Here is a 20,767-nt window from a genome sequence, read left to right as displayed (position 1 = left end):
TTTTTAACCGGCTTCAAAACGAGGAAATTCTCAATTTGAATATTCTTGTTTTCACAGGTTCGATATGAATAATGTTTCTAAATAATATTGCGTTGCGAATTTCTAATTTCTACTCTTGAATATTCTAAATTATAACCTCTTATTTCGACTAAATTCTAAATTTAATAAAATTCGAAATTCGACTTGACTCGACCAAATTAGTAAATTAGTTTAATTAAGTTCAGTTGAGTTGAATTGAGTCCATTCGCTATAAATTTTTGGACAAGTTTGGCAGTTTATTCAATTTTTTTTAATGGATGAAATAGAATGGAAACCCCGTCTGCGCTATCGATATACGCTGGCGGGATATTAGTGAGGGATGGTAGGTTCTCTCCTATCGTATTCATCCTAATGAAACAGTTCATTTGGCCCATCGTGACAAAGTCAACAATAAATTAATTACGATGGTTTTCAAGGGTAACCGTTTGGAGATTGATCTGATACAATATACTTATATATTATACCCATATTGCTACTCGTAACAATGGGCTTGCTAATCCCCATTACTAGTGAAAAAAGGACTTATTGTCAGCAATGCACCCAATTAGGTTGACCTCAGCGCGGTTCCACCACGATGGTTTCCAGGGGGAACCGCGATGAAAAAAAATCTAATTTGACTAATGTGGGCTAATTTTTATCATTTAAATCGAGTTTCGTATAGTTTGGCCATTTTGGTTCAATATGGTCAAGGTTGGCCAAGTATGATCAAGTTTGGTTAAGTTAATTCTTCTTTAATAGAAGAAGATTGCTTTGAAAATAAATATCATAACAATTTAGCAAAGATTGGTCAAACTTGTATAAAATTATTCAAAAGTTATTGAAATATCATCTTTATATTTCAATAATTTTTCAACACATATATATACACAATCCTCAGTTGTGTTTGTGTATGAACGCTACTAAGGTAGTGTAAGGTTATTTAGTTGCAAAAGGAACTAAATAACCTTACACTACCTTAGTAGCTGCGGGTTTCAATAAATAATCTTGTTATATAATAATTACTACTTTAATTTAAATGTTAATTGAAAGTTAATAGGTTTTGTTCATTTACGGTCGTACTACTTTCAAATAATTCCAAATAAATGTGATTACAGTTGGAAATCCTCCATAACTCGTTAAAAAGCACTCTGTTTCAGCAATCTTTCACAATTAACAACTACATTAATATAACCCAAGATTAATGCTTGGATAAAATATAGCTGGGATGTGTTGTTTTGTTTCTATATTTTTCAAGTGACTTCAAAAATGAAGTGTATATTATGCGATATTTTTTTGCCAATTATTGTTTAATTAATTTTATTGACCCTAATTAAATAAATTACTTTCTTTCTTTTAATTGTGAATCAGTATAATAATGCTTCTCATGATATAAAGTACCAATTACATTCTAAATTAGGATATAACCTATCCGGGAACAAAATTTCATTCAAATCCATTCATAGTCTTAGCATAAAAGAGTAACAAACATTTATCCATTCTTACAAAATTATGCATTTATGATAATAGTAGTATTACTACATTCAACTTATGCTAATTTTGATAGAAAATTCGTTACATAAATTTTTGTATTAATTGTTATTTAAAATCAGAAGTAAAACTGGGTACTTTATGGATTTGTCATACAATTTAATTATTAGGACTGGAGACAAATGGAACAATAAAATACTTAATGAAATTTTTATAGTAATTATGAAAAATTAACAGTTAACTAAATCTGTTGAAATTCAGGACTTCGTGGATGTGATAACTAGGTAACGTTTTGTTATTAAAATTTATAAATTTAAAATTCTTAGTACGAACAGCATTATGTTGTGATATTTTTAGTTTAAGAGTTACAATATAATGCTCTCGTTCATTGTTGCATTCTGTCTTAAGAACTCCAACTATTTCATAGATAATAGGTACGATAATATGCCGTGCATGAATAAGAAAAGTAATATTGCAGTAAATGTGTAACATAATAATATACGTAGATATAGGAAAAGATGATTTTGGTTGTGAGTATTGATGAATATAAACTCGAACAGCTATATTAAAAAGCTAGAATCAGAGAAAGTCGAAAGATGAAAGAAGAAGAAAGTATTTAATAATACAGCCGAAAGAACTTTGGTTTCTCAAAGAACTTGATTATGTTTTCCTGTTTCTTTAATACGTATATTCGTTGGTCATCGTTCTCTACAGATGAAATTCTTAGGACTCCTAAATTAAATATACCATTGTGAAGAAAATAAATAATACTCTAAGCCGTGTAAATACTCAAAGCAGCTAAATGAGAGGCTGTAAAATTGAAGTAAAAAATGGCAGTAAATATTGTTGCCTGGGGCGGAAAAATAATTATTTCGGGCATTGGATTGCCCATATCTTGCCTTTTCCAATAAGATGAGGACGTCGGGGCCAATTCTGTGAGATCATTTCTTACTTCTTAACATAATACTTTAATTTGATAATTGTACAAAATTATCGTTTTATGGACCAGTACAAACTATTTAGTTTAAAATAATTTTGACTTAAATCTATTAAAAATTTATTAGAAATTTAGTTCATATTGTTTCTTAGAATAAAAATTTCGCTGTGCAAATTTTAATTAGAGAAACAGGTTTAGAGAAATGCCGTCTCTGAATTGACCCAATTGAGCTACGATTAGCAATCTAGCCAAACGGTCCTACCTGCCCACATACAGATATTTTCTTTCTTTAATTGGTGCATTATGTGTCGTTCTAATCAGCATTCATGCTATCCTAGAGATAAAAAGGAGTTGTATAAGAGATGAAAGGTCGTATTCTTGCTTCGTTTTCATTGAAAATGGGTATGTACTTATATGTACATAAAGAAAACGGAGTCTTCCGTAGAATATTCTCTTTATTGCCTTACAAGTAATTTGTTAGCTCCGAGGGACCCCCGATAGTGAGGAATGTTTTCAGACACTACTTGTTTTGTTTACTTGTCAAAACCATTTGTATTTGTCGTGAGTGTTAGTGATAGGCCTATTTTGTTTTACTACACGTTTATTTATCATTATTAGTTATTGTTTAACTGTATATAGCGTTAATTATTGTTTCTATTATTTCCTATTATACTTATTCTTTCTTTCTTTATTCTTTATTGTTTTTTATTTATTATTATTATTATTTATTATCTAACAATACATATTTCTATTATTTCGTTATAGAGGAATATATATGAACAGTATAGATAGATAGATACTCTTTATTTTTTTCAAAAGATTACAGTGATAAACTTAGATTCACAGACAACTGTCTGTGAGTCTAATTTTATCACTGTAATCTTCATAAAATTACACATATTTTCATAAAATTACATGGGTTCTGTGGTCTAATATCATAAAGAAGTCCGATGTGTCGTACGATAGTTCAAAACAAAAAGTGACAATATATATCTTTAATTATGAAAAAATTTTGGTATAGTACGTTGTACTAAATCTATAGTATATACATACAGTTGGTACACGAATGTTTACGCTACCTCATGGATGAGAAAGAACCACCGAATGTGTTGTTTCGTTTCCTGCCCATGCTCTGACCACCTGTGTGTGCATGTTTTAAATATCAATTCCAGAGAATAAACGAGTATATGCATGAGTAATTGTTTTAGGTATGCACAATTGGAGTAATAGCGAATACTATGAATGTAGCGGTGCTGACTCGGAGAGACATGGCGGCGGCACCAATTAACAGACTTCTCAAATGGCTTGCGGTCGCTGATGTCTTTGTCATGTTGGAATACGTGCCTTTCGTCATATACAGATATTTGGTAAGTCCATATTACAATTTACAATAAAATTTTAAAAAGTAATACATACCACTAATAGAAAATACTTAGTTTTTACCAGAGGGAGACTTTGTACAAAAGTTGATTACTTGAGTACCTCTGTCCCATTCGTGTTTCTACTGTGAAGCAGTTGTGTTTGCATGGCTGTGTTTCGATTTGAAGGGTGGGATATGGCGTGAATTTACAGGGTACAGAGGAATAACACCTGAGCCCTCAGGAATGACAACGCATGGGGGGTATCATGGGCGAAACAGTATATTCTGTTATATCCATGGTACTGCTCATGTCTATAGGCGACGGTTACCACTTTCCATTAGGTGGGCCGTCAGCTTGTTTGCCATTCTAAGTCATATAAAAAAAAGTTAGTTATTGTCACTTCTTATCTTTGTTATTATTATTAAATTACTTGTACAACAGTGGGTATCACATATCATATAAGTAACATAATCATTCGAATTGTTAGTTGTGCATTGCTGAAAATAGATCTCCCCCACAGATTTCTGCAATACAATCCTGAGCAACCTACATTGTATTGTATTGTCTTCTAAAATTTATATACAAGTTCAGACTCAGCAGTATCATCTGTGAATAACAATCCATTAACATGCCACTATAGATCAACTGTAGAGCACGGGTTTCATCCCATAAGAGGGAGATTAATTATTGTTACGAGAAAGTAGGTTTTATCAGTTTAGTTTCTATTTATATTTGATAAAAATTATTAATTGTTTGGGTTATTCACATTTTGTAATTGTACCTATGGCATATTGAAAAATAATGCTTATGTTACTGTTTTATGTTACATTTAAAAATATAATCCGTATTTCTTATAAATGGAACGATATATAAAAACCTATTTTTATTTTGGTATATAAATGAATTAAGTACTACCTGATATATATTAGTTTCTGAGAAATGGCGACTCCAAAAATCACTCTAGCGATTCTAATAAAATTACCTTAGAAAATTACGGAATAGGTTTTCTTCGGATCAATAAATTGATTAAGTGGGATTCTCAAATAAATCTGTTCCCATGCAATCCTAAAGTATCTAACATTACCTGACAGAGGATTATACTACCAAAAATAAATAAACAGAGGAATTTGAATTGGTTTGATCTTTCTTTATGGTGACATCTTATTTATTATTACTGCCTAACTAAAGTAGGTACGCTTTATACTGAAATTTAAATACTAATTCATTTGTATCTTTAGATGCCAAACTATTTTATAAATTGTGCCAATAGGTACAATGCCAGACGTTTGAAATCGTTCAGTTACTTTCCCTTAAAAATTAAACTAGCAAGATAAAAAAAATCTAATTGAATTTTTGTTATATTAAATACAGACGCCATAGTACTATATTTTGATTAACAAAAGATAGTTTTATGGCGTCCGTAGTTAATATTTTGTATATAAATTTAGAATGTATAAATAAATAAATAGAAATATTATCAAAAATTACAAAATTATTTATTACAGGGAAGAAAGATTTGATATTCGGTTAGTAACCGAGAAACTTAAAAATATTTAACCAATTTTATAATTATTTTACCTATAGAAAGCTTATATTATCAGCAATAACATGGGCTGTATCTTAATTAAGAAAAAGTTAAATAAGATTAAGTAGGTATGTAATTTGTATCACTCGTTAGTGATATATATTACGTATTTACTTAATTAAAAATAATTGTAGAAAGTCTACAGACTAGGTATTTGATGAATATAGTATGTACTCAAGCAGTATGGGGTGATACACTAGTTAAAAACTACTTTAGTTTATTTTATTCTTTTCTATATAAGTATATTTTTTCAGGTTTTACCCGAGAAATTGGATTTTCCTTACTCATGGGCTATGTATCTTTTATTTCACATGCATTTCGCTCAAATACTGCACACGGCCTCAATTTGTTTGACTTTATCCCTCGCAATATGGAGATACATTGCGATAAAGTAAGTATTTTCTTGAAAGCTTTTAGAAACTAGAATGAATTTATTTATAAAATATTTTTATAGTTAGATAAATCTGAATGAAATGAAACACTTTATGTGTAATGTAATGAAATCTTACAATATATTTACATTATTTTATTTTGTATTAACTCAGTACCAGTTTTTATGAGTGACATTGTCGGCGTGATTGAGATGTATCGATTGACGGAGATAAAAAGTATTATTCAATGTAGATTTCCATTTTAAATACTACTCTTATAACAAAAGTCAATTGTCATGTTGACAATTGATTCAGCTGTTAAGATATAATTATGAAGATACGGTTTTTAAAACTAGTAAAAGATATAGTGAGTGTACATATATATATATATATATATATATATATATATATATATATATATATATATATATATATATATACATAGAATTGTCAAAAATCAAAGATATATATTTTGCTAGTTATCAAGATTGGGGTACACAATTGTATGAATAAATAAATGAAAATGAAATATACGCTCACTTTTACATTTTACATATTAGTACGGAAAGCTTTGAACATTATTAACAATTTTGGTATACTTTATTAAAAAAGAAACAACATTTTCTACATCAGTACACATAATTTAGTAAAGCAATGTTTAACAAAAAATGTTATCAAAGCACTTCTGAACGTCGGGTGCGTTTTCATGAGCTTGTCGACATGTCATAATCGTAATATTTTTCCTTACATTATTAGGTAAGGGTGAAAATATTGGGCAATGAAAATATAAGGATAAATAAGTAACAAGGATAAAATCTAAAAGATAATATGCTTTAACATATTCATAAAAAATACCCAAGAAATTTGTAAGATAGGGACGATTTATGTGTTTAATGAACTTAGCTCTGCAGATTTCTGAAGCTTATTAGTTGTCATTAGATACATTATTATAGATGCGGCTTTAATCATTTATCTAAATATAATATTTTTATAAGAAATAAATGCAATATTAATATTATACTCAAAACTTGCTTTTACTTGATTGATTGTTCATTATAATAAGATAATTAAAGATTCTAAACATATATATGTAGGTATATATATACGAGTATATACCTATATATTTAAAAGACCATCAGTGTTGAAAAGAATTTAAAATGCCTACTTAATTCATATACATTTATATGTTGATAATATTGCTATAAATCGGTTTATTAAGATCAAACATAAATATTTAACGAAAGTTTCATTACAAATTAACCAATATTTTTTCACATTGTGCATATAGTTTATTTATAGGTTGATCCAATAAAGTATATCGGATATTTAATTCATCCAGTATTAAATTTATATAATTATGTATATAGGTATGTACTAATTATAACTTATTTATAAAATGGCAAACAAACAGATCACTCATCTGATAGAAAGTGGTAACCGTCACTATAGGCATACCGTGGACAGAATATTATTTGAATTTCGAGTCTTTTTGTTGACGATGTAAAGTAATGATTTCATATGGTCATTGCATTCAGTAATGAAGAAATATAAAATAAGTAGAATATTGAAATTATTTACGTCGGCTTTCCTTATGTTTTAAATTCGGGATTCTTATGTTTCACGGCTGGGTAGTGAACAGCACTGCTCTCATTAATAAGAGAGAGATCGAGTTCGAAACTAGTTAGGCATCTTCAAATTTAAAACGTGAGTGAAGTTGAAAAAAATAATTACAATACAATTCACATTAGTTACTATTCAACAAGTAGAATATTATACAAAGAGAATTATGGAATTTGTTGTTTGTTATACACGACACTTACATTATTACGTATGAAAAACATAGATCGATAGAAATCCTATCTTTTTTGAAAAGAAATATTTTCCTTATATGCGCTGACCTTTTTTCACCATAGGAGCCATAATGAACTACATGAAAACCCAGTTTCCAATATTTTCATGCCATAAAATCTCAATGTAATGGAATCGATAGCCTATCATCTATTCTTTACGTCATCCAGCTTTTACGTAGAATATTTGTTACGTTCAAAAAGATCCAATTAGAGTTATTTCGACTAATAAATTTTTTTAAAATAAATTTCAGAGAGTATATAATATATATGTATATATGAGTATAGTTTGGTTATTAAAATTTATTTAAATGTAATACAAATATTTTGTAGCAAAATTAGATAAGTGTATATTAAATTGGTTTCACTGAGACACAAAGTGTAAATCTCATTAATACGAGTACGGGCACCACTCTACGTTGTCTCTTCAAAGTCATCTAACATAATTAAAATAATTAAATTTTAACATAGTATGGACTACATTAATTTGTTAATAAAATATTAAAACGTATGGTAAACAAATGATAATTTAGTTCGGAATTATTAGTACCTAATACCCAGAGCTGACAGATATACCTTATTTTATTGAAGCTAAGATTTATTCAATGGATGTGTACGATAGTAAGTACAAACGAGTACGCACTAGGTAATAAATGTATAAAAATGTTGTTCAACTACGTCACATAATCTTTATAATAAAATAACAATAAACTATGTTAAAATATTAAATTACGTTTTTAAATATCTGATGTTCAATACAGCTCCATTAAAATACATATTTAGTTGTAGGATGCATAAAATCAATTGTCAATATCCTTTCGGGAATAAGATATTATGAAATGAAAGGATAAAAAAGAAATAAGAGAATTGATAAAATTCTAATTATTAAACCTAATTGTCGCTTAAAATTACAATTTTTCTTTAATGTTAGTCCGGATTTCCAATTAGAAGCAGATTTAAAACAATGATTTAGTTTTTATAAGACCTTTCAATGTTACAGACTTTGTAATAATCTTAAAACTTCGGCTATTACAACATTTTCTGCTTAATAAATCAAATCTTATTAATTGAAAATTTGGAGAACCAGTATAAGTTTTATAAAAGTCAGTATAATTTATAAGTAGTGTGATTATGTAGTACCTGATAACTGATTAAAGAACCTTTCGACCTTTATAAAAACTTTAATATAGACTATTAATTTATAATATCCTCTTGCAAAGAAAAAAATATGTATAGAGGGTAAACTTAATCCCTGATTGGATTTTTTATCAATTTCTATCATACAGCAATAAAAGACGGAGCATGTGCTAGTAAATTATATATATATCTCCATACAAAAATTGTAATCTGATATTAAAAAAAAATAAATATATTTTAAATTGTTGCTTTGATTAAGACCAAGGACTTAGTTCAATATATTGTAGGTATATCAAATTTAGAATTTAATTAAGTTTTCTTTGTATTTCTCTTACAACAAATTTATATGAGATTTTTCCCTCAAGGGATAAGTCTGCCTTCATACCATCTTAACATGACTTATTTTCTTTTTGTACCTATTATTAATTTCTGTATGTATATTTCACAAGTGTTTAAATATAATAAAGTCTTTTCTTACAGATATTCCGACAGAAGTCACATTTTATGTACAGAAAGGCGTTGCAGTATAGCTATACTCACCAGTTTCATACTGCCTCCGATATTATGTACGCCTACGTTCATGGTGAGTTTCTTATACGTGATGTTGAATAATTAATATGCAAATCAAGTTTGTAGTTTATCATTTTATAAACAAAATTATAATTTTAGTATTTCAAGTAGTTGATATTTTTAACACACAATTGTCTTTTTTGTATTTTTTAAACGAATAAATAGACAGATAGACTGATAGATATACATATATATAGACATAATGAATAATCGTAGTAGTAGGTGGAAAACTAAATAGGTACATAATTAATTTTTTGTAAATCCGAGATAATCCTGATATTTTTCCTTGTATTGTACTAAATATCAATTTACTAGAAGACAAGATCGAACTGTAAAATATCATTTTTTATTGGTAAATCGTCAACAAAGCAAAAAATAATTTATTAATATAGAACATTTTTGATTACATTGTGTTAATTTTTTAACCCTATTGTTCGTGCATCGTTTAGACGATAGGGTTAAGTAAAGAGATTTATCGACTGTTTTAAATAAATTTGTTAACAAAGTATTTTCTATATATAGATATGTAGACTACATATTTAATACAATTAATATTATTCACTTTGTATTACAATATTTTATCAAATGTCATGGAAAACTAGCCAAGTACGTTTCTAAATAATTGGTTAGTGAATAATTTTTGACAGCGTAAAATATTAGCGTAGGCCCCGCCTACTAGTACTTATCATTCATTAAAATATTGGACTGGTTTAGCAATTGAATAAAAAATATTTAATGTCTATTTTAATAGAACTACTAATAAAATGTAAACAAACGAATAATTGACTTCAGCATAAAACTGTATGGTGATGCCCAATAATTATATTGATTTATTTTTGTTACTAATTTTATTTAGTGAGTATTTTTATAATTAATTTTCTCAAACTATATATTAAATTTAATGATCATACTATAATTATTCTCACGATGTATTTAAAGTAGTGATAATAGAGTTCAGTTGACTTGATGAGAGTAAGAGTAATAAAGTATACAAAGCATCACTAAAGCTTTTTTTTAAGGCTAATTAATAGCGAATACATCTTTTTCAAGGAAAAAGTAATACAAAGCACTGGAGTTATTTAAATTTTTAATGAGAGCAATTACATATTTACATTAATAAAATTGTAACATGCTAATATCATTTGTTTTCAATGCATGCATATCGTCGTCAAGACGACGTCTGCTTTCCATACAGTATCAATTTACATCGAATGCCTAAATAGGTTCTTTGTTTACAGGTCTTTGATATTCACACAACGAATGTCACGGATGTCCATGGCAATCCTGACATAGTATACCACGTCGACTCGGACTATCAAGGTACACTATATCAGGCCAACTTTTGGGTACATGCCGTTGTAATTAAACTACTTCCATGTTCGATCTTGACAGTTATAAGCGTTTGGCTTATAAGGGCATTGTACAGCGCCAATCGACATCAGAAGAATTTAAGGAATTACAGCGCTTGCCCCGCCGCTGAGAAAATGGTAAAAAGGCAAAACAAGGCCGATAAGAGAACAGATAGAACGACGAAGATGTTACTTGCTGTGCTGCTGCTTTTTCTTGTGACTGAACTTCCTCAAGGAATCTTGGGGTTAATGAGTGGGCTGTTGGGGTGGTGTTTCTTCAAGAGATGCTACGATTTGTTTGGGGAGCTAATGGACTTCCTTGCGCTGTTGAATGGTGCTATCAATTTTGTGCTTTACTGTTCCATGTCGAGGCAGTTCAGACAAACCTTTAGACAGATGTTGCTGCAACCGCCTTTGGCTCGATTTATGCCACCGACGATGTCACACTCGGATTCACAAAACCAGAACACGTATGTATTTTTATTTACAGCGTTCTTGTTACGATAAGATACGCTGTGCTTTCTTCTATTATGTTAGTGTAATTAGCATGTTTAAAATATAATTAATAGATTATAATACTGTTCTTAATTGCATGTAAGAAAATACCTATATTTGTAAATGACACGACAGGTATAGTATTTTAAGTATGAATTCCTAATTATTTTCCTCCCTGCAGGTGCACGGAAAAGGTTAAAAGATAACTACAGCAAAGCTTCAATATAAATATGAATGTGAGTAATGTAACGCTGTTTAGTTTCTAAGATTACACATAAATAAACTATATGCCTCGTAAATTACAATTTTTCTCTTTCCGCTATAATATCTGTATAATAAAACACCGCAGTAAATACTAGCTATATATGTACCTATCGGGAATAGTTATAATTATGTTTTGCTCTAATGGTGTTGTGAATGTAAATCCTTGGAGAACATTACACGTATTAAACCTGAATATGAGCTTGAAATGAAAAGAGTTGTCTTAAAATATAAATACCTTTTGAATGCTTAAGTGAAATTTACATGTTACAGGTTATTATTTTGAACCGATCTTAAAAAAACGAGGAAGTTTTCAATTTGTCTATTTTTCGCTAATTCTGAACTAATTTTGATAATTATTCGTTCGATAGTTTATTTCTATGTATGTTGTATGTGAACGAAGTAACTGTTTATTTTGTGCAAGAGAAGTAAAAAATTAATTTACTGTACACTTGAGAAAAACTTACCAGTAATAGCAGTATTAAGGGTAAGTGAGATTAAGGGTCAAGTGTTTTCTACAAAATAATTTCTAAATCAAGTTACATAGTTCACATAAGCTCATGTTCAGAACAAACCGCTATAAAATGGCCTTGTTTATTATTTGGGACTGTTTTGCTTTTATTTCCTGTTTCTTTTCTATTTATTATTGTTTCTATGTCACTGAATACAGAAGCAATAATAAATTCATACTATAAATTAAATAGGCAAGTGATGGATGTATTACCTTCTCTTTGATTTTTGGCGTTATTGCAATGTGTGGGCGGCGAATAAAATCATGGAAGAAATTACTAAAATGTGACTTTCGGATTCAAAGATTTTGATCGTATGCCATATACACTCATATATAGATTCATAGTGGTAAATTATGATTATTTGATTGCATTTAACGTCAACATTGTCGATCAAATATTACGGTAGGTAAAAACTGTGAAAATATCTTCTGGCATCTGCACCATGCTACGATAGGTGGAATATATAGTACTTATACCGAAATGCGATTGCAGTGACAGCGTGAGACAACTGTTTCCAAAGCTTGTAAACAATATCGTGTCATTCTTTTTTATATGAGGTTCTCTTGCCTTCCGTAATGTATATTGATTGGACGATGCAATGACTAATGTACATTATAACAATTAAAGTACACACGTAGGTTAATGTTCTATAAGCAATTTTATATGTTAGCATTTTAGTTGAAAACGAAATAGTATATCATTACTATGGTTTCGCATTATTTTTTAAATTTATTTTTGTTCAAAGACAAATTTAAATTAAAGACCGAGAAGTAACTACATGGGCCATAAAGGAAACACTAGTTGTCATATCGTATAGGAATGTCAAAGATATGACCTGGAATAAACCTGGCTGGAAGAGAATGCATGAATTTGTTACCTTGATAGATGAAACTCTTAAATAAAAAAGATAATAATTAATGTCTTTTTTTATTTATAATTGTTGAAATATGAACTGAAACTGCGCCTAAAGTGTGCTTGACATAAAATCCTTGAATTAAATTAAACTCCATACAAGGGTTAATCTCATTCTCAATCTTATTCAGCGAATATTAATTAAAGTTAGATATTTTGCTGACATCCTAGAGTATACGGTATATAGAGAAAGCGCGAGGAAAACAATGTAAATACAGAGTATTTGAGCATTCAGTGAAATTAATGCAGTGACAGCGATATAATTCTAGTCTCATTTCAAATATACTGCATATTCAATTTTTTGTTAAATAATAGAATAAGAATAAAAAATCAAATAATAACTGGCTGCATTAATATCTTTTTGTAGACATATAGCATGCATTACTGTTTAACAAGTTGAGTGCTTCATTATATTGAAGGTTAGACTATATTTCATTAGTTACTAGAAGGGAACATTAAAAGAGTTAGTGGCGTCTGGAATAAATATGGAACATTCTAGACTCACTTATTAGACAAATATATTAAGTTTTATCCGATTTTTTTTCATTTAGATAATGTATTTAGTTATGTTGTTTTATTTTTATACTTATTTGCAAACCCTGATGTTATATTTCAGTTCAAAAAAAGCTCATCTCAGTAATTAGTTTATTACCCAACGGACGCTGACCCTCCTATATTAGTGTATGAACAAATATTGCTCTATGTATTGGATTAGATTCAGAAATTAACCGGAAAATAACTACGTTCTGTCGCTCATGTAATTTCTAATTAAATGCTGTAGATAGTGCTTGCTAGATAGACTAGTTCTTGGAAAATGGAGTGTAAACAAACATATTTTGTAGTAAGTTGATAAATAGATATTAGATTAAGGTTTTTTGAATGTATTGCTTTTAGTAATAAGGCCGCCTAGTTCTATTTATGCATGTCTTAGTTTAAACGCATTTGTTGTCATGCATGCATCTGGCAATTATGCAATATATATATATATATTGCACTTATAAAGTACAATTAATCCTCTCGTTTCTTCAATAGTCTGCTTCTATCTGTGTCAATTATATCTTGATAATACTATAATGAATAACGACAGTTGGTGAATATAACAACTTATATTATAAATGTGAGTTTGTTTGTGTGTTTATTTGAATATTCAAACACCTGAATTAATTTTGATGAAACTTGCTACACGGGAAGATTATAGTTTAGATTAATTTAAGTAGTACAAGTTACTGTTTATGTTGTTGTTGTTGTTGATGGAATTTTCTTATATCGATATATGATACTATATAATATAAATTGTTTAAAATCTTTATTAAATATCTGTCATACTGCACACCTCCGATTTGAAAACATTCACAGGCGTAATTATATATTTTTTATAAATACACTTAAGAATGATGAACCTGTTGCTCGTGTATATATTTTTTTATATGACGTATTTTAAATAATATCATATAATCTTAAGTTTCATATAAAAGTTTAAAAATTGTTTTCATATATCCATATATACATATATATATATATATATATATATATATATATATATATATATATATATATATATATATATATATATATATATATATATATATGTTTGCATTTTAAATGGTTATTTAGTTTTGATCTATTTGACTAGTTTAATATAACAGATTCAAACATTGTTTTCATATACCCAGGTTGGTATATATATAAAATGTTTATTATGTTTACGTTTTGAATTGTTTTCAAATATCTAATTATATCTGTATGGAAATATTCTATTTGTTTCAGTGCAAAAACATCGATACCTTGAGGGCGACGTAAACAGCAGAGTGCTGCTCCGGAAAATTGTGAACATTTTCTATAATGTTTAAAGAAGGTTTTAAGATATGTATCTAAAAGTACAGATCTTCAGTGAGGGAAAAAACTTTTGTTACCTATGTGAAAATTTACTCACGATTGTAATTAGCTAGATAAATTTATTCTTATTGTGGTCGATTTTATTAGAGCAGACAATTATGAGGTTGATGTAGTTATAATATTTACTTAATAAATATATATACTTATGACTATTAATTCCGATGAGATAGTTAAAGACATTTGTAGACTTGTTATGAATGATTTGCTCTCATTTTAAAGAGAATATTGTAATATAACGCAGCAGAGGGTGAGTCCTTTTCTTGGATTCCTATTTGTAGTATGGTAATAGTCGACAATGTTCCTATTTTTCCGGTCTCCGATAATGGTCATGAGCAATTTTTAAATATTAATAAATTTTTATTTGATTAGAAGAAATGGGTATAAATACAAGCCAAAGTCTAGTGATAATGTTCATAATCATTTAGTAGAAATAGCACAAAAAATATTTTCGTAGTTGTTGTGCCCTGGGATTTTTTGTACATAAATTAAGATAAAATAAACTGTAAAGGATTTAAATTATATGTCTTAAGCAAAATAAAGCATCACGTGAGCAATTTGACTCGATAACATATTATATATAATAATCCATATTTTATAAAACAAATTAAAATATTTCAGTGTTGCAAATAATTCGATTAAAAATTCCCCGGTTCAGACGGAATTTTAAATTTTACATTGTAAACTATTTTTTCTCACGTAATACAAATATGTATATTGTATATAAATTAATATACTTACGTATATTAATAAAAATGGTAGTCAATGGTTCAGACAACGATTACAGATTTCCAATCAATTCTCAAATATTAATCAAAGTAATAGATGAATAAGCATCATTATTGCCTATTTTCCTTGTTTTTTTTCGGATATATGTAGATGTTAGAAATTTATATTGTTTTTGTATATCAACTATACAGCATATATTTTATTTTACAATTTGTAATAAATTCTGTAACAAATCTGGTATCCCTAATTACGCAGGCATCAAGAAATATGTTTGCTTATATTTGGCAAAGTGTTTGTATCGATGATTCTTTACAAACGCCTTCATCTAAAAGTTTATAATATAATATTGATTAATAAATATCCAAATGTATTTATAAACTATCACATTCGTAACAATAGTAAGATTTCAGCCGTTGTTTCTTGATGAAGGTTGATCAGTTCTATGAATATTGTTATAGAGCTTCGGGTTGGTTATATAACTAAAACAATAATTGTGTTATTCTTGCAAGTCTAAAAATTTTATTAGGTAGTTAAAACCTAAGAGTAATGTACACGTATTAAAGAAAGTATTCAATATAGTTTACCTATGCATTTTAAACAAATTGTTTATTCATCCTGTTATAGCAGTAATGTTTTGTTGTTGTAAAGGTAGGTCAAATTTTTGAAATATACGAGAATATTTATGTATCAAAGGGAATATTCTATTGAAATAATCTCTTTCATTTCATTACATAGGTTGCCATTGGTAACACAATTTGAATTGTCATCGTTAAGGACTTATAAGCTTGTATTCGTTATGTTTCACTATTGTCTTGCTTTATACTAATAATATTGTTTTTGCATTATGTTTAGAATCAAATTAATAATATATTGATTACTTTATATAAAAATACTTTTTGTTGGCTATTCATTACTTTTTAAGGAAAATATTGTTTATTGGCTGTTAATTATGTCTAAAAAAGATTAACCTCATTACAGAAACTTAAATGCGACGTTGTTTAAATTGACAGCTGCTTATCATATTAATTAGTGACAGATTAAAGTTATTTAACATTTATAAGTAATTTTTATTATTATGTAAGATATTATTTAAAAATCTAGTCATTGTTATATAAAATTACACAGTATTGTGAATAAGAAATTGTTGTTTACACTGGGCATATACATATATATTACGAAAATTTTATTAGGAAGGTTTTTTCAAAGTTTGATTTTAACGTATGTACTTTGTTATGCGATGACTTTGCAAACAACTTTAATGATGATTATTAATCGAAAGGGTTTACATTAATTTTACTTTCACACTAATTTAATCATGATTTATATTAAACCGATGTATTTGAAAAAAGTAAATCCAAAATAATTGAAATGATGTCAACTATGATGACTCCAAATATAAGTAATGAAAATAATAAATTTGATGAAATATATTTAAGTACACTGTTAATGTTCTACACAAATCTAGCTCATTCATTGAACATATTTTGAAATAATGTAATAAAGAACCTGTTATAATATGACAATTATAACGGGTGACGGCATTTGTTTGTTTTATAAAGCTATTATAGGTACACAATAAACAGGTTTGTGACAAAAATATTTTAAAAATCAAGATTTTATAGCTTTTTAGTTTCATTACAAAACTCTGGGCACTACACAGAGCTATAGTTTTTGTTAAGGCAAACGAAATCAAACAACAGACTTATAATCTGTAGTTTGCGAATTCCTATAGTAACCATCTGTCAATATAATCAGACCAGCTCGATGGTATATAATATTTTATTGTTACAGAACTTACATAAGTATGTATTTATAAAGAATATGTAAAATTTCAGCATAATTGGACGCTAGCAAGTTGTAAAAAATATGGTTCGCAAATTTTGAACGTAAAGACATACTAAAGTAAGTTAAATAATATGCCTGCAATAAGAAAAATGTTTCTGAATATATATCTGTAGTATATTTTTTACACCTAATTATAATATATTAAAATGAGAGGGAAAATTAGAATATCATATACAAATTGTACTGCTTTGACTTTTTAAGTGATTCCCTTTAACTTGTATCTACCTATTCAACAATAAACTCGAATATTTCCAATTTAATTAGTTCTTTTTAAATATAAAAGCTATATTCTCATAGTGAGTAGGCGCTATATTCATTTAGTCTACATCGAATTATTTATATTGATTCATCATTAAAATAAACGCTAGTCTACGGGTACCTATTGATATATGTTAACTTTTAAATTTAATATATATGTATTAAGTGTGATGTTAACTAAGCTACTAAATAAAATTTTTGATAGTTCATGTCTAACTTATTACACGATATAGTAATATAATAGTCTTTTATGTAAATGAGTACAGGAATATGTATTTATCGCCAAGTTAGCAAGTAAATTTAATATTGTTTAATCACATTTCATCGAAAAAAGGCTAACTTTCGTATACTTATGATTCGTAAAAAAATTTTTTATTTGTATATAGATGTATTAGTTTTGTGATATCGTGTTAAAATCCGAAACGAGGATATCCGCAAAAGATCCAAAGTAACTGACATAGCCCGAAGGATAAGCCAGCTGAAATGGCAATGGGCTGGTCACATAGCTCGAAGAACCGACAACCGATGTGGAAGAAAGGTTCTTGAATGGCGACCCCGTACGAGCAAACGCAGTGTAGCACGATCTCCTAGTAAATGGAGTGACGACCTGAAATGCATTGTAGTGAGTCAGTGGATGCAGGTGAATCAGGACCGTTTTTTATCGTAGTCTATGGGGGCGGTTTATGTCCAGCAGTGGATGGATAATGGTTGCAATGATATTGATATTAGTTACACCTGTTAAAAAATAAAACTATGAAAAACATATTATGTATAGGTAGTTATAGTAAACGTCCTATATTTGATGACTTTAAAAATATATTATATTTGATAGCGGAAAGACATTGATGTGATCCAAGTATATGTACATATATCTGGTAAAGAATACAATTTAAGAACACGCTATTTGCAAATAAAAATAACTGTGCAGCGAGTTTTATATTTGCATCCGTAGCATGTAGGTACTAAATCGCAAGATATACCTATTATTATTATACCTATTATATATATTCGCCGGATTTGGCCCCGTGTGACTTCTTCTTGTTCCCAAAAACCAAATTGGTACTTCGGGGGCGGCATTTGGGGGACATAAATGAGATAAAAAAAGCTACGACGGGGCAGCTGAGAAACCTACAACCAGAGGACTTTCAAGGAGCCTTCTCACAGTGGAAACGGCGTTGGCACAAGTGCATTATGTCACAGGGGGAGTACTTTGAAGGGGATAAAATTGATTTACCTGAATAATTGTAAAATAAAATTTTTAAAAAACTTTTATACGAACTTTCCGGACAGACCTCGTATTATATATATATTTATACTTATATTATGGTATTGCTCTCATATCATTACAGACTGAGTCCTTGGATATGTTTATTGAAAGTTTATTAGGTGTAATAATTTATTATATTATTTACTTCCATTAGTGAAAACCTATTTTCTTATTACGTTTTCAGCAAGTAACTGTTAACTCGATATAGTGTTTTAATTCGGATTTTCCTTTTAGTGCACTGTGCGAAAGTAGGAAAGTTAAATAAATCGTGCTTTGTTCTCCTAGTCACGTTTCACGACTTCCTAGTCATGAAAAGAAGTTTTGGCATATTGTATATTTACTCCGTAATTATATGAAGAGATGGAATGATGAATAGTAAATATCCATATATACTCTTATAATATAATTATAACTAGACGTTGTTTGTAGATAGGAGATATGTAAAAAAAAATATATAAGGATCATAAGGGTAATGGCAGATAAAACAAAATTTCTTTTGAATTTTTGTCTGTATGTTTTATTGGTATTCTCGTATGCGGAATTGTGCTAAAACTAATACACCGTATTAGATGTAGTTTGCATCTTCGTGTTTCCGGAGGTTGAACTTGAAATTTGTTGTTTTTTGGTTAAGCCAACTAGTAGTCTATTGCATTGGGAAAGTCGCGGGCAAAAACTAGTTGAACACAAATAATTTTTATGTCGAAAAATAAACATAAAAATCAGTATGTATCGAAATAATTTATGGAATTAGTTTCTGAATCGATATTAAATACATTATATACTCGATATAACTTTTTCAATTTTAAATAAAAATATGATTTTTAATGAATATTAAAATTTTGTAAAACCTTTTTAATTATATTTTGCTGTAAGAATAAAAAAAATATGTCAACTACTACTGCTACTTAATCCGAAATCTTGTTAGTTGTTATTAAAATACGAGTTTGATGACCTGTATATTAAATATACCTACCTTAATAAATAACTTATTATATTTGTATTATTTACGAAATCGTGGAAAATAACTTTATCGAAATATATTTCTTGGAACATTGTATTATAATTGACTTAGATTCTGTATTTTTATTTGCGCCTTGTATGTACATTGTATCTAATCCTACTAAGTACGAATAGGTACTTGTTTGAGCGGTTCACTCACTACACGTTTATTTTAATTATTTTATGAAGTGTTTATAATTAGGTGAATTTAAGTAATTTAGGTATTTGTAAATAGACTGAGAGAAAATTTACAAAGTCCACATTATGCTTGTTATATGTAGTGTAAATATTTAAGCTTTTTATTATAAACAATAAAGTAACTTTGTACGTGTCACTCCTTTTTTTCACTAATTGTTTTTTTTTTTCAGTTGTTTAAATAAGAATAAAAAAAACATTTGATTAACCAAAGTCATTACTTGATAATTATATGAATACGTATAATGACTACAGAGTTTATTATGTTATATATTTATTATGTCTAATCGACTTTTTTCTGTAACTTATAACGGCAAACAATATAATGACCCACCTGATGGAAAGTGGTAACCTTCGCCTATAGACATGAACAATACCATAAACATAATACGAGTTTGCTGTATCGTCCATGATATTATTCGTGTATTGTCATTTCTGAGGACTAAGATGTCCTGATGACTATCAGACATAAAGGATGTTTTGAAAACTGCCTATATATCAAAACGGTAGTACTAAATAAAGATGTTTTGTATGTTTGTTCCTCAACCATACTACTATTACTGCCCATGCGAGGAAGTTCCTTTTTTTATAGAAAAAAGGCCTCTAACCGCTTACCATCACGATTATGTTTAAAGGACTGAACACATTTTTTGCCAGCCAGTAAACCGCATTATCAGCAAGGGATGATAGGTGAGGATGAAAGCAGGTTGGTTAGCCCCTCGTGATGAGTGCACCTGG

At 28.6% G+C, this 20,767-nt stretch overlaps 2 protein-coding genes across 3 annotated transcripts in view; one reads left to right on the top strand and one right to left on the bottom strand.

The window, feature by feature from the left end:
• Window positions 1-18,881, bottom strand: part of LOC128201817 (protein GVQW3-like) — a 38,962-nt gene extending 20,081 nt beyond the window's left edge. Inside the window, exon 1 of the mRNA XM_052899920.1 lies at window positions 18,861-18,881. The gene's annotated coding sequence lies outside the window, so the exon portion shown is untranslated. The remainder of the gene's footprint in view (window positions 1-18,860) is intronic.
• The window catches only part of LOC113521822 (G-protein coupled receptor dmsr-1-like), a 45,746-nt gene extending 25,584 nt beyond the window's left edge, over window positions 1-20,162 (top strand). Inside the window, exons 3-8 of one of the 2 annotated variants that reach the window (XM_031909990.2) lie at window positions 3,652-3,810; window positions 5,644-5,780; window positions 9,225-9,327; window positions 10,553-11,133; window positions 11,340-11,394; window positions 14,611-20,162. In XM_031909990.2, coding sequence (XP_031765850.1) covers window positions 3,652-3,810; window positions 5,644-5,780; window positions 9,225-9,327; window positions 10,553-11,133; window positions 11,340-11,364 — 1,005 coding nt within the window. In that variant the 3' untranslated portion in view covers window positions 11,365-11,394; window positions 14,611-20,162. The remainder of the gene's footprint in view (window positions 1-3,651; window positions 3,811-5,643; window positions 5,781-9,224; window positions 9,328-10,552; window positions 11,134-11,339; window positions 11,395-14,610) is intronic. The other variant, XM_031909991.2, reaches the window with a different exon arrangement.
• Window positions 20,163-20,767: the final 605 nt, after the last annotated feature.

Source organism: Galleria mellonella, unplaced genomic scaffold, assembly GCF_026898425.1.
Source record: "Galleria mellonella isolate WM207_F2 unplaced genomic scaffold, CSIRO_AGI_GalMel_v1 utg63, whole genome shotgun sequence".
NCBI classification, from domain to species: domain Eukaryota; kingdom Metazoa; phylum Arthropoda; class Insecta; order Lepidoptera; family Pyralidae; genus Galleria; species Galleria mellonella.
This window is presented reverse-complemented; position numbering and strand designations above follow the sequence as displayed.